Genomic DNA, 15,601 nt, shown 5'->3' with positions numbered 1-15,601 from the left:
GGATTCGAAAATAAGGATGAGAATTTGAAAAACCAAGATGTTGCTTGACTAGGGCCTAGTGTAAGTAACGAGCATAAGAATGACAGATCAACATGGGGAGGCGATGGCCTAGCGGTATTAATCGCTGGACTGTTAATCCAGAGACCCAGGTAATGTTCTGGGGACCCAGATTCAAATCCTGCCACTGCAAATGGTGGAATTTTTCAACTAAGAGTCTAATGATTAAATGATTGTCAGTTGTTTAAAAAACCCATCTGGTTCACTAATGCCCTTTAGGGAAGGAAACTACCATCCTTACCTGGTCTGGCCTACATGTGACTCTAGACCCACAACAATGTGGTTGACTCATAACTGCCCTTTGGGCAATTAGGGATAGGCAATAAATGCTGCCTGGTCAGCGACACCCTCATCCCATGAATGAATAATTTAAAAAATAATTCCAGATTAGGACACAGGCAGAGTTTTGGATGGCCTCAGGTTCACAGAGGTTAGAATACAAGTGACCAGCAAGGAAGGCATTAGAATAGTCTCGCCTCAATGTTACAAAGGCCCACAGGTAGGCTTCAGCAGCAGGCGAGTCGACACAAGAGCAAGTGCTGAGCACGATTACAGAGGCGGACAAAGGCTTTCCTAACGGCAGCATGAACATGCACCCAGAAGATCAGTTTGAGATGAAGAATCACACACCAAGGGTTACAAACCATCTGGTTACACTTCAGATGGTGTCAGGAAGTGGAATAGTGTCAGTGGCCAGGGAGAGATGTTTGTAATAGGTTTTAGTTTTCCTAACAATTAATTGGAGGAAACTTCTGCCCATTCATTACCAACAGTGGGACCAGCAAACTAGGTATTGAGTGGAGTCATCAACAGAGAGGGCAAGTCTAAAGGTGGACGTCAACAGGGAACGTGAAATTGGCCTCTGGGAAGGGAAAGGAGGGAGAAAAGGGTAACAGGAAGGAGGGGAAGAGAAGCAAGAACAGGAAGGAAGATAGACTTGTATTTATATAGTGCCTCACATGACCAGGAGTCTCAAAGCATTTAATAGACAGTGAACTTTTTTTTATAGAAAGCAAGTCCCACAGCATAGGAGACGCAGCAGCTAGCTGGTGCATAGTAAAATCCCATAAACAATGTGATAATGATCAAATAAATTGTTCTTTTACGCTGTTATCGGAGGGATACATCTTGACCAGGTCACCAGGCTAACTGCCTTGGTTTTTTTTTTAAAAAAGAAAGGAGTGTTAGGGAATCCTTTACAATCTCTGGAGCAGGCGGATAGAGTCGATCTCTGACAGTCAGTGTAGTATTAAAGGGAGCACACAGAGTGTCAGTTTTGATTAAGCCCTGAGGTAGGACTTGAACTTTGTGGCTCAGAGGCCAATGTTAGATGATGGAGGAACCAGTGGAGAGGGGGTTAAGAAAGCAATGTGCCGGGCAGTAAAGCAGCTGAAATTAATGTTGCATTCCACAATGATCTGGACTAGTGAGCAACTTTTACACATCTGCAGGTGAGTGTATTAGCATTGTGTCATTTTTAGGACAAAAAATATCTTCTGAAGTAATTGAAAATAGAGAAAATAGTTGCTAACACCAAATAAATCAAAATTTTAGAAAATAAGTGAATGATTTGGGCACAGGGGACAGTAATTGCTGGAAAAGGTCAGGAGGTCTAGCAGCGTCAGTGGAGAGAAATCAGAATTAACATTTCAGGTCCAGTGACTTGGGGCTGGGAACAGGTTGGTCTATATGCCGAAGATGGAGTGGGGGAGGAGGGAGGTATAAACGATAGATGGAGATGGAGCCCAGAGAGGGAGGGAAGAGCAGTTAAACAGAGAAAAGGAGTGGGTAAAGGTCAGCCTGGGAGAATGAATAGCTGCTAATAGGGACCATTAGTAGCTGACAATGGGTTGGTTGTGGTAGCAGCCCATGTGATGACACGGCCTGGTGTGTGGGAGTTGGGGTAAGGACATGGGGGAAAATGCTCAGGCCCTAACATTATCAAACTCAATAGAGTCGAGAAGGTTGTGGGGTTTCCGAGCAGAAAATAAACTGCTGTTCTTCCAAGACAACAAGGTGCAGGGCTGGATGAACACAGCAGGCCAAGCAGCATCAGAGGAGCAGAAAGGCTGACGTTTCAGGCCTCGACCCTTTATCTCTCTGTTCTTCCACCTTGTGCTGAGCTTTGCAGCAAGCCTGAGACAGAGATGTTGGCCAGAGAACACGATGGTGTGTTGAAGTGGCAGGCAACTGGAAGCTCAGATAACAAGGTGTAGAGCTGGATGAACACAGCAGGCCAAGCAGCATCAGAGGAGCAAGAAAGCTGACGTTTCGGGCCTAGGCCCTTCTTCAGAAAATGAAGTCTTTTTGGGTCTAGGCCCGAAACGTCAGCTTTCCTGCTCCTCTGATGCTGCTTGGCCTGCTGTGTTCATCCAGCTCTACACCTTGTTATCTCAGATTCTCCAGCATCTGCAGTTCCTACTATAACTGGAAGCTCAGGGTCATTTTTGTGAACAGAATATACGTGCTCAGCAAAGCGGTCACCCAATCCGCACTTTGTTTCCCCAAAGTGACTACATTGTGAGCAGCCAATACAGAAAACTCGATTGAATGAAATTCAGATAAATCACTGCTTCACCTGGAAGGATCTCTGGGGCCTTGCATAGTGGCAACGGAGGTGGTAAATAGACAGGCGTTGCACCTTCTGTGATCACATGGGAAGGTGCCGTGGGAATTTGGGGATGTGTTGGGAGCGACGGAAGAGTGGGACAGTGTGTTCTGGAGGGAATGGTCCCTGTGAAAGGCCGACAAGTGAGGGAGGGGGATTATGTATCGAGCTGAGGCATCCTGCAGGAGGTGGAGGAAATGGCAGCTAATAATCCTCTGGATGTGGATACTGGTGGCATGGTAGGTGAGGACAAGATGAATCCAATCGCTGTTGTGGGGGTAAACAAGGGTGGGGGGGTGGGGAGGTGGAGGGAGGACGAAAGCATGGGAGATGAGTCAGACCCAGCTGAGGGCCCTGTCAACAATGGAGCTGGGGAATCCTCAGTTAAATGAAGAAGGTGGACATTTCAGAGGCCCCCTTGTCAAAGTTGGCATCATTGGCACAGATGCGATGGAGTCGGAGAAACTGGGAGAATGGAATGGAGTTATAGGAAGCCTGGTGTGAGGATGTATAGTTAACTGTGGGATATTGATGGTCACTCTATCCCCAGAAATGGAAACAGAGATGTCAGGAAAGGGAAGGGAGGAATCAGATGGGCAGGGTGAAGGTAAGAGCGGGATAGAAATTGGAAGTGAAATGGATAAACTTTTCTAATTCTGGATGAGAGAGGGAAGCAGCACCAATGACATTCTCAATACACTAGAAAAAAAGAGTTGTGGGTGGGGGCCAGAATTGTATTGGATCAAGGAATATTGGACATACCCCACAAAAGAGACAGGCATAACTAGGGCCCATGCGAGTACCCATGGCTACCCCTTTGACTTGAAGAAAGTGAGAGGAGTTAAAACAGAAGTAGTTCAGAGTGAGGACAAGCTCAGCCAGGCAGAGGAGGCTAGAGGAGGGTTGGGTCGGTTCAGGCCTTTTTCCCAGAAAGAAGCGGGAAGCCCCGAGTCCATCCTGATAGGGAATGGACGTGTAAACAGACTGCACACCCATGGTAAAGAGGAAGTGGCTGGAGCCCCCAAACTGGAAATTCTGAAGCGTAAAGCATCAGAGGAATTGTAGATGTTAGTGGGAAAGAACTGGACAAAGGCAGAGAGAAAAAACAAACAAACAAACAAACAAAAAAAAACGATTTGAGGTAGCTATTATCCTAGCTACAATCAGTTCTGAAAAAGGTGACCAGACCCAAAATGTTAACTCTGCTTTCTATCCACAGATGATGCCAGATCGGTTGAGTGTTATCAGCAATTTTTGTTTTTGTTTCTGACTTCCAGAATCTGCAGTCCTTTGCTTATTTTGTTTAGAAACAAAATGCAGATATTTTATCTCAAATGCTAACCTCGCACTCTGAAGATGACTAACACATTGTGGACATGTGCATACTAGTGCGTAATTCTAAGTCCAACCTTTAAAACAGAGTCTTGACAAAGGAGAAAAAAAAAGGACTTAGATTTATATAATGCTTTTCACATCCTCAGGACATTCCAAAGCTGTTTACAGTCAGTCAGTCTTTAAAGGACTCTTTGGGACAAATAATCTCCTGTGCCACAATCACTATGTACGGTGTAGTCACATGACAATATGTAACAGTAGAAAACATGGCAACCAATTTACATATAGTTAATGTTCCGCAAACAGTAACATGGCATTGACCAGACAATCTGTTTTTAAGGTGCTGTTTGAAAGATTAAGAGAAGACCTCAGATTAACATCTCATTGAAAAACAGCCAAAATCTCCAAAAGGTGCACCAGTACTAGAGGGCCAACCTGAATTTGATGCCCACATTGCTGGAGTGTCACCTGAACCTTCATCTTCTGACTCCAAGGATAAAGTGCTACCCAGTGAACCTTGGCTGGTATTCAGACTGCCAAGCATCAATATTCCCTTTCCTGCTAAGGACGACACACACACATTTGCAGCTGTACTACAGAAAAATGGTGGCCATGCATATGCATTAGATTTTCTGTTTCTATGAGATGTTTTATGCACCCTTTTTCTTTACATAGTTTTACTTTCTTGTCCCATCTTTAAAACCCTTTGAAAGGTAACTCTACAATTCTGTGCTCTCAGTCAGTAAACTACACTTTTGCAGGGAGAAGGGCAAGTGAAAGACAAAATGCTAAGGCTATAGCCTTGATTTGCCAATCATGTCACCACGAATGTGACACTCCACTTGGATAAATCTATAATTCATTCTTAAAATCCATTTTCTACTCCTTCTCATACAGCCATGATTGGTTCTCCTTCATTCTTCAATTTCTATATTGTGCCATCTTCCACCATGCCTTGAAAATGAATTTCAGTCTGATCTATGAATCTCTTCCATTCACATTTAACATTTCAGATCAACACACAACCATTTCTCCCCCCCTCAGAATACTTGTGTTAACAACAACTATCTCAATACAGGTCTACGATAAAAAGTGTTGATCTTTACATTTGGTGTAAGGAGGAGGTAATGTAATGGTTATACCACTGGGCTAGTAATCCAAAACCCCAGGCTAAAGGTTGGGTTAAATCCCACTGGGGCAAATGTTGCAATTTGAATTCAAAAATCAAGAAAACAAACTCTGGTCTGAAAAGCTAGTTTAATGGCTACCATGTAACCACAATGGATTGTCACAAAAACCCATCTGGTTCACTAATGTCCTTGAAGGAAGGAAATTTGCCATCTTACCTACATGTGACTCCAGGCCCACAGCAATGTGGTTGCCTCTGAACTCATGAATGGACAATAAATTCTGGCCTAGACGTCGACATCCATATCCCATGAATGAATAAAAATTCTAATTCTTTAGCTCTAACTGATACAGCTCCAACTCTTAACTTCAAGCTTAGCCAAAATCTCAGTCCAATTCCCCAAATATTCCATATTTGATAATCTACGCCAGCTTCATTAACAGTTTCCTGCGGTGAGGTTGGTAGGCTATCCAGTAAAAACACAAGATGAATGGCCAACAGGTTTCCAATCAGATTTGTCTGCAATGGCCCAAGTGGCCCTGTTCTCACAAATGGAGATTGCTAGCCTGCCCCAGATAACCAAAGAGTTAATTTTTTGAGGAAGTGGAGGAAATTGGGGAGGGGAAGGAAACAGATGAAATTGTGATGCAATTCGAGGAGAAGTTGAGGGTCAAAGTGGAAGGCCGGTTTAATCACACAATTTTTTCTTTTTACCTCTTTTTTGACAGAAAGTCCAATAGAAACTGCCACCACCGGTGTTCTAAAAAAGAGAAGTCAGTGTCACAATTCTGTTTGATTTAATAACGTCACTTTACAAAGTATGAGAGAGAGAGAGAGAGATACACAGTTGTTGGCCTAATGGGAAAATCTAACTGATATTCAGATGGATGATGGGAAAATGACCGTTTCCTTGCTGTGTGGTTAAACTACCACTAATAACGTTTGTTCACAAGAACATGCAACTTTCTGGCACCCAAACGAGTTTCATAGACGTTAGCTGCATAAGAATTTAATCCCCTCCCTTTCATACTGTACCAGCTGTGGCTCAGTTGGTAGCACTCTCACCAGTAAATTGCAGGTTCAAGTCCCACTCTAGCACAAATTCTACGCTGATACTCCAGTATAATACCTGTCTGAGGCTCAATCTCTGGTGAGGGTCTAGATGGAAACTAACTGTCCCTCTCATGTTAAAGATTCTATGGCACTTCTTCAAGGAGCAGCAGTTCTTTCTGGTATCCTGGATAATATTTATCCCTTAACTAGCACTGCTATCTATTTACTATTCTTGGGACTTCAGTGTGTACAAACTTGCTGACACATTTCATACGTTACTATAGTGACTACAGTTCTAAAGTACTTTATTGGCGGCAAGTGTGGTTTGGAATGTCCTGAGGTCATGAGAAGGTGCTGTATAATTGCAAGCACTTTTTCTTTTTTAATGAGGTGTTATAATTACATCTTCATTGCCTCTGTGGAATCAGCTTCTTATATTTGACAATGACATTCTTCCTGGTTTTGTATAAAACTCCACAAACAGTAAAAGTGTGCAATAATGATTTATCCATTCCTGTTTTCTCATGGAGATTAGGTTAAAGGTGAAGACAGCACTAATGTATCTACACATCTTTAACAGCATAGGACAGATATTTCCTTCTTTAAAAGTCCTCACATCCAACACAGAACCTGAGCTCACACTGCCTTTCCAATTTGAGACACTAATGCTGCTAAGAAACTGGTATGGATATGCTGTATCCACAAAGATAGCAGTGGATTTAATTTGTGGATGCTCATTTTCAAATGCAAAAAGCACCCACCTAAAACATTGCCAACATTCGTTTTTAACACATTCAAAAGCAAATATTTCCTTCAGTTAATGAACAATAAGATGACTGAGTGGAATTATGATCAATATGTAATGTTATATTATTCCTGTACAATATTTAAGCATGGACACATAATGTAGTTTGGTGTGTAAGATGACTTTCTTTTTTAAATGAAGGACTGGAAGTAATCTTTTGAAGCTCAAATTATACCCGTGTACAAAGTTACAAGTTCCATCGATGGGGTCTATTATCCAAGTGGGGTCGTCAGTCAGAATGCATTTTTCACCAGCTGCAACTGATTCTTCACCAATAAATCTGCAACAAGAAGCTGGATTCAATTAAAAAATGGCAACAATGCATTGCATACGTCCATCCAACTATATTTCACATAATGACCAACTGTTTGTACTGGAGGTTTCTTAGGGTCAAATGGCTCAAAAAAATGGAGCAGTGCTTTGACTGGAAGGGATTCTTCCTTAGATTTTCCACCCTCTTTCAAAAGAGCCACCAAAACTGAGAATTCAAGTCATTACAAGTTTAAATTATTTTGTTACATAACTACTGTCATTTAGTGTTATAAATATTAATCCAACTAACTAACTTTACTGTAGCAGGATAGGACAATTCAATATTGAGGTCAAAACATTATATTATCCTTTAAATAAGAACACAGCGTGAAAAAAATCCACATAAAAACAGACAGAGCCGTCAATCAGACTTGGTAAATACAGGACATTATTATTGAGCTCTAAAAAAAAAGTCATATTGGACTCAAAACATTAACATGGCTTCGTTCTTTACAGATACTGCCAGACTTGTGGAATTTCTCCAGATTGTGATTGTTTATGAACAATCCAGTTGCTTTGATGTTTTTAAACAAGGCTACACCTCAGAATTAATCCTAAAGTAATTAATTAAGAAAAGCAAAATACTGTGGATGCTGGAAATCAGAAACAAGCATGAACACAAACAAATGCTGGAGAAACTCAGCAGGTCTGGCAGCATCTGTGGGGAGAGAAACAGAGTTAATGTTTCAAGTCCAATATGACTCATCAAGATTTCAGTATTGAATTGAAAGCCTGTAGTGCCTTGCAACCATCGAATGCTAGGGTGATTCATTTATACTGAGGATAAAATAAATAATAGATTGCAAGGAAAGCAAACACATTGGGGTTGTGGTCATGCTGTTAGTGTAACTCCAATACAAATAGCACAGGATTCATTGGCAACAAATAACTCCCATTCTTTATTCCAAATCTTTCCTTGTCCAAGCTCCATACCCTTACAGCTAAGTTTTAAATATTTTCAAATGCAGCATTCACACTTTCCAAACACAATGACGTCGAGTTTCTGAGATAGTAGGAACTGCAGATGCTGGAGAATCCGAGATAACAAGGTGTAGAGCTGGATGTGCTCCTCTGATGCTGCTTGGCCTGCTGTGTTCATCCAGCTCTACACCTTGTTGTCTCTGACGTCGAGTTTCTGCAGGTTTGTCCCAATAATTTCATTGTAATATGGGAGGAATTTTCTGAACTGGTGCAAAATATTTGGGCATTTTTAATGCAAATGAGTTACACCCATATCTGCTTACGTTTGTATCTTCCCACTTACCCCGGGTGATTTGTGACTTAATTTGCTGCCTACAAAATTGGTTCCTCCTCCCTTTCACCCCCACACCCTCCCATATTGATGGGAGAGTGGAGTCACACATAGGTCAGTGTGGGCAAAAATAATAACTATCCGAAAGGACATTAGTGATCCAGATGATCTTCCATGACAATATTAATATACAAAATAGGAGCAGAAGTATATCATTCAGCCCCTCAAGCCTGCAGTGCTATTCAATAAGATTAAGGCTGAGCTGTTTGCGTTTCAAATTCCATATTTTCATCTACCCAATAACCTTAGATTCTTGTTAGGCTAAGGAATCAATCTACTCGTGATTTACAAATATTTAACAACCCCCACATCAAGTGCTTTCTGTGTCCAAAGTCACACAACTCTAAGAGATTAAAAAAAGTAAACTCTGCCCTGAAAGGGCAACTCCTAAAGTAAAAACAGTGGCCCCTAGTTCTAGATTCCCTCACAAGAGCAAACTTCTTTTCCACATCCATTTTGTTAAGACTATTCAGGGTCTCAATCTTCAACTAAGTCATGTCACTCTCTTCTAAACTCCAGTGCAAACAAGCTCAGCCTGCCCTATGTGTCCCGAAAAAAAAAACCCATTCATTCTTGATATTAATCTTGTAAATCTCGCTGAACTACCTCCAATGCATTTATATCTTTCATTAGCTGCGCACAGTATTCAAGATGTGAACTCACCAATTCCCTGTATAACTGATGAATAACATCCAGACTCAATATGATCACAGCTCATCTGATATTCCTCAACTCTACTTCCTGTATTTTCGCTATAACCCTTAATTCCGTTACTGTTTAAAGATCTATCTTTCTCAGCCTTGAATATACTAAATGACCCAGCCTCAACAACTTCCTGTGGTAAACTGTTGGCCTTCTTGATTATGTGCTGTATTGGTGTCCTGACTTTGTGATCATGCATCTAGATTCCACATGTATCTCAAAATTCCAGAGTTGTTCTCAATTTAAGTAATACTCTATCATTCTTCCTGTCAAAGTGAACTATTTGACATTTTTCCTCAGTATATTTAATCTGCCAGATTTCTGACCACCCACTCAACTGGTTTACATCTTCAGCAACTTCCTGGTGTCTTTTACACAACATGCTTTTCCACCCAACTTAATTTTGTCTGTAGCTGCCATACCTTCACTCCCCTCGTCCAAGTCACTGATGCGAATTGTCATCAGTTGAGGTACGAGCTTAAACTCCTAAACTTCTAATTAATTCACAGGATGTGGGCATTGCTGGCTAGGCCAACATTTGTTGCCCACCGCTAACTATCCAAAGGGCAGTTAAGAATCAACCACATTGCCAAGAGTCTGGAGTCACATGTAGGCCAGGCCAGGTAAAGATGGCAGATTTCCTTTCCTAAAGGACATCAGTGAACCTACGGGAACTTCCCTCATCACATCCTACCAATTAGACAAAAAGACCTGGTTATGCACTCTGTTTGCTGCTAGCCAGCCAAGCTTCTATATAAATATGTTATCGTCTATAATCATAAGCTTCTATGTTCCACAACAACCTTGATGAGCATCTGACCAAATACCTCTGGAAATCTAACCACAGCATGTCTCTCCTTTGCCTTTATCCAAAACAGAGACCTCCCTCCCTTTACGCTCTTGTTTATGATGCATTCAATCTCTTCCTTAGGCTTGTTCAACTTGATAGCACAATGCCTATTTCTCTTGAGGCATAAATCTACAAATTATTGCAACAGTGCCTCTGCCAAGAAATCTAGCACAGCTCCCTTTTGATGTTAGGTCAGGACATGCCTCTGAATTTACACTGAAGCAACACACTTTTCAAGGTCCAACCTACCTGTGTAAATATATTATGTAAATAGCGAATATAATGAGGTAGGTTATACTGTTTGTTCAATGAGTACCGAACTCCACAAACCTTCTCAAATATCTTTTATGGCTGCAAATATATTGGTTTGAATGTGACGTGCAAGGATACTGCCTCACCACATAGGTCATGGATGTAGCAGTGCAGCTGTAAGCTGGTTTGACAAGGGTGGGAAAGTAGTTTTTCTCCCTAGTTAAGAAGATCACAAGGCCACTGCAATATTCAGCTACAGAGTCCCAGCATCACAGCTGAAAACCTTTGTGCATGGAATGGAGGTGGGCTGAAAAACATGATTCTAATCACAGGAAAGGAACAAAAATCTCTCTCTTTTTCAAACTAATGTTCAGAAATGCTCCTGACACTGCAGGAAGTTTCATTACAAAAAAAAAATTCCTCACGTTGCCAAAAATTTACTAGTATGAAGGCAGCAATGTAAAATGGTGTTAACACAAACAAATACCTTATTGCAGCGCAGAGATACTAAAAATATTCACGTTAAAGATACCGGAGCAGAGAGGAGCAGAGAGGCTGACGTTTCGGGCCTAGACCCTTCATCAGAAAAGGGGGAGGGGAAGGGGGTTCCGAAATAAATAGGGAGAGAGTGGGAGGCGGATAGAAGAGGGATAGAGAGGAGAGGTGGAGAGGAAACAAACAGGTCGAAGAGGCGGGGATGGAGCCAGTAAAGGTGAGTGTAGGTAGGGAGTTAGGAAGGGGATAGGTCAGTCCAGGGAGGACGGACAGGTCAAGGGGGCGGGATGAGGTTGGTCGGTAGGAGATGGAGGTGCGGCTTGAGGTGGGAGGAGGGGATAGGTGGGAGGAAGAACAGGTTAGGGAGGTAGGGACAAGCTGGACTGGTTTTGGGATGCGGTAGGGGGAGGGGAGATTTTGAAACTTGTGAAATCCACATTGATACCATTGGGCTGCAGGGTTCCCAAGCGGAATACGAGTTGCTGTTCCTGCAACCTTCGGGTGGCATCGTTGTGGCACTGCAGGAGGCCCAGGATGGACATGTCGTCTGAGGAATGGGAGGGGGAGTTGAAATGGTTCGCGACTGGGAGGTGCAGTTGTTACACTCACCTTTACTGGCTCCATCCCCGCCTTTTCAACCCGTTTGTTTCCTCTCCACCTATCCTCTCCTCTATCCGCCTCCCACTCTCTCCCTATTTATTTCGGAACCCCCTTCCCCTCCCCCTTTTCTGATGAAGGGTCTAGGCCCGAAACGTCAGCCTCTCTGCTCCTATGATGCTGCTTGGCCTGCTGTGTTCATCCAGCCCTGCACCTTGTTGTCTCGGATTCTCCAGCATCTGCAGTTCCTACTATCTCTGGAGCAGAGAGGAAGCTGGTTACTCAATGAAACCGCTTTGGTCAAGAGTTGTAAATTGTTAAGTCACAGTAGCGTATGTGCAACATCAAACTGAAAGCTCATGTCCTTCCAAGAAAGAAAAAAAAACTTCTTGGAACTTAGAGAAACACAGTAATCCATTAATTATACTTTTTTGTCTAAATGTTCATTTAATCTCAAAAATCATGTCAGCTCTGGTCAACCATTGACCAAACTGCACAACGGCCAACAAATATAGTCCATACACTAACAAAATGTCTTCATTCTTATACTTATTAAATGTAAACATTTTCATGCACAGGTAGGAGAGCAGGGAATTGTAACTGTCAGATACAGACACAGGAATGGACTTCCCAATTCGATCATTACTAATCTGTGTCTCAACTTCATTTTCTTGCTGTTGACCCCTGTTCCATGAGACAAATAATCCAAAGATCAAGAGTTCAAATCCCACCAATGCTAGCTCGGAAAAATTAACCCAATCTATCTGTTAGCTGTAGGCCAGAAACAGAACAGTTGACATGGTCTCTAAAAAGGCTTTTGACAAGGCTCTACGTGGCAGACTAGTCAGGAACGTAATGATCCATGGGACTGAAGGAAAAGTTACGTCTGAAACAACTCACAGCCAGGAACCAAATTGTTATGAACAAAGTAGGAGCAAATGGTTTTGAACTATGGGTCATTTTGCAACTGAGAAAAGCTATTTCCAGTGAGGTTACATAAGGCTCAATTTACACAATGATTTAGAATTAAATGTAGGAGGCATGATCAAGAAGTTCGCAGATGATACAATAGTCATGTGATTAATAGTGAGGAAGTAAACTATAGACTGCAGAAATGGACTGGTCAGATCAGTAAGAAAATAACAATTGGAATTCAATCCAGAGAAGGGTGAAGTTGGATATTTGGGAATAGAAAACAAGGCAAAGAAATACTCAATGAATATTAGGGTACAGAAAAGTATGGGGGAGCACAGAAACTCGACAGATTCCTTGATAGGAGGTAACAGGTCAAGAAAATAAACTGAGTTTAAAAATATGCAGGATAATTTCCTTTCTTAATAGAGGAATAGAACATTGTATAACATTACATTTCTGAAAGAGTTGATGATAAAGTTGATGATGTAACAGACTTTGGTTGGAGAATTGGGCCATTTTGCACTTAGACACAGACAGGTAATTTTTGACTCCTCATAGTTGTAGTTATGCCTAACATTAATTGTAATGACTGCAAATGTAAGAGACAGCATCGTTTTCACTTATGAGACGATACTGTAAATTGAAGTGGAACTTGGACTTCTATAAACAGGAATATGGGAACGTTTTGCAACTTGAAAGATATTGTTGAGCTGTGTAAGGAAATGTCTTTTTGAAAGAGGTATGGGATAATGAGACTGAACAGCACCAGGAGTCTTTGAGTTATGGAGATCCTTCCTGACAATAGCCATCTGATTGGTTGAATTGCGGAGTGTTAAAAAGTTGTAAGTGTCAAGAGCAGCACAGTCGGAAAAAATATCAGTCAGAGGCCACAGACTGAAAGGGTCTATCTCTTCCTTTCTTTATGTGGGAAAAGACTGCAAATCCAAGAAAATGTAGAAGAAAGAATTTCATACAAGACCCAAGTTAACCTGCTCAACCACTGAATTGAAGGATGACCATCACCCTACAGACAATAGCACATCATCATGGCAAAAATCAGAATGAAACTTTCTACTTTGTTGATCTTTGGTATACTGTGTATATTCTTTGCCACCCATAGTTTATGGTTAAAACATTTATCTTTTGTCTGTGTTAATCATGATTAAGGGATGTTAGTGCAGTTTTGAAGGGGTAAACTTTAAGCTGCATAAATTAGAAAACCTTTTGTTTTGCTGTTCTTGTCAAAGCGAAGCATGTTACAGTAAGGAAAGTTCTTTCTGTATTACCAAAAAAAAAAAACTTAAAAATAAAAACCAAAAGAACTGCGGATGCTGTAAATCAGGAACAAAAACAGACGTTGCTGGAAAAGCTCAGCAGGTCTGGCAGCATCTGTGAAGTAAAAAACAGAGTTAACGTTCCTCATTCGGAGGGTCACCAGACCCGAAACGTCAACCAAAAAAGCCTGATGTGAATTACTTTTATCCTGAGTAGCAGTCAGGCAAATTACACATTTTGGTGATTACATTGGGATTTTGTACATTTACATATTATGTGACGGCTTGTGGAACACTGGGGCACTCTTGTGCACTCTTTCCAGTGAAATTGTGACACTGTCATGCAATAAATTACACCATATTATGCAAGACAAGTGCCTCTTCTTGTTAAGACTCTCTGGTAGTTTATCCTCTATCACTGACAATTAGAAAGGAGGATTGGTAGCAGCAAACTACCCTACCCACAAGCCACCAGTGGTTGGTACCCACAGCCCAATATGATATGGTAATCAGCGGAAAACAACATTGCAGAAGTACCTTAAGATCACAACGGTGAGTGATTCCATTCTACCTGGGAAACAACATTCTGAAGGTGATTAAATTTACCCTTGAACATGACACAGACAATTAGCAGCTAAAACCTGTAAACCAACTTGCAGTCAGCAGCACTCCAGATAAAACCTTTACCTGAGAGGTAACACAAGACTGAGAAGAAAAACAATGTGGGCAAGGAAGGAAGAAAGTAAAAGCTAGCCACACTGGGAAGAGGCAGACTCCTTAAAGAGAAAGGATCTATGGGAGTAAAATTAAAGGGCAAGGAAAAGCTTCACAGTAAAGGAACAAAAGACTATGCTGGGAAGGAAAGAAGTGGAAGGGAGCATTCGCCCTTCAAAATAATTATCACTGCCATTTAAGCAAGCTCCAAGCATGTCAACAGTATGCAGAGAAATGGCCAGGAAATTAATTTATACCAACAGTACATTATCAGGAAAGTAGCACATTTTAAAATGACAATTTAAAATAGCTGAAGAAAGAGTTTAAACCGAAGAAAGTACTAAGAATTGAAAGGCTTTTAGAAGACTGGGACACAATTTAAACTGGGATTTCAGTGGGAAAATCTACTAAGGCTCAGCCATAGAAATTTGTTGAAAAAATATTTTGCAACAGGAAGCACAGTGTGCTTTGGGCCAGGTAAAGTGAGAAAAAAAAATCCATTTTGCCCATGACAAATGTGGGAAACCTCAACCTTGGCTGGAGAAGGTGGGAACTCACTTGAGAAGGTGGGGAATCACCATTTTAATTGTCAAGGCTGGAAAATGCCAGTAAGCAGTACAAAGATACAGCCTTATCATTTAACACAGGTTAAAGCTGGAATGAAGTAACAACAGTTTTTATAGTGAATTTAATTAAATTTAATGCTGCATTGGAAAAATTTCACACAGTATTGTCAAAATGCAGATTTTAAAAATTTGCAGACAATGGAAAAAACATGAGGGTTTAAAAGTCTGAAGAAGCTTCAAGGCAACACAGCTATACTAGCATTGATTTAACACCAGAATACAAGATTGAATACTGTAGATTAAAAATAGTATTAGAATGCTGTACATTTAATACAGCTTTAAAAGGAATAAACAAACACATTAATAAGAAACGGAAGGATTCTAAACCAATTGAAGAGTAAAGATTGCTTAATTAAAACAGAAATAAGCCATAAATGACTCCTTGGAACCCCAGGCCCACGTCCATAACTTCAGGACACAGTCAAAAGAAAGAAACTGGTCTTAAATCCGGGACACCACAAAACAAAAAAAAACTATTCAAACCAAAAAGCAATTGGTCAAGAAGACTAGGATACTACAAGGAAGAAAGCATGTGTTTTAACTGTGCTGTTGTCCTCAATGATGG

At 41.2% G+C, this 15,601-nt stretch overlaps 2 protein-coding genes across 2 annotated transcripts in view; one reads left to right on the top strand and one right to left on the bottom strand.

The window, feature by feature from the left end:
- Positions 1-14,065, top strand: part of LOC109923996 (cathepsin Z-like) — a 39,161-nt gene extending 25,096 nt beyond the window's left edge. The window contains exon 6 of the mRNA XM_048595796.1: positions 13,357-14,065. Coding sequence (XP_048451753.1) covers positions 13,357-13,410 — 54 coding nt within the window. The 3' untranslated portion in view covers positions 13,411-14,065. The remainder of the gene's footprint in view (positions 1-13,356) is intronic.
- Positions 1-15,601, bottom strand: part of impa2 (inositol monophosphatase 2) — a 35,594-nt gene that overhangs the window by 9,276 nt on the left and 10,717 nt on the right. The window contains exons 3-4 of the mRNA XM_020524012.2: positions 7,163-7,267; positions 5,844-5,889 (exon numbers count right to left, since the gene is read on the bottom strand). Coding sequence (XP_020379601.1) covers positions 5,844-5,889; positions 7,163-7,267 — 151 coding nt within the window. The remainder of the gene's footprint in view (positions 1-5,843; positions 5,890-7,162; positions 7,268-15,601) is intronic.

Source organism: Rhincodon typus, chromosome 4 (genome assembly GCF_021869965.1).
Source record: "Rhincodon typus isolate 14 chromosome 4, sRhiTyp1.1, whole genome shotgun sequence".
Lineage (NCBI taxonomy): Eukaryota > Metazoa > Chordata > Chondrichthyes > Orectolobiformes > Rhincodontidae > Rhincodon > Rhincodon typus.
The sequence above is the reverse complement of the archived record's forward strand: the minus strand, read 5'-3'. Positions and strand labels throughout refer to the sequence as shown.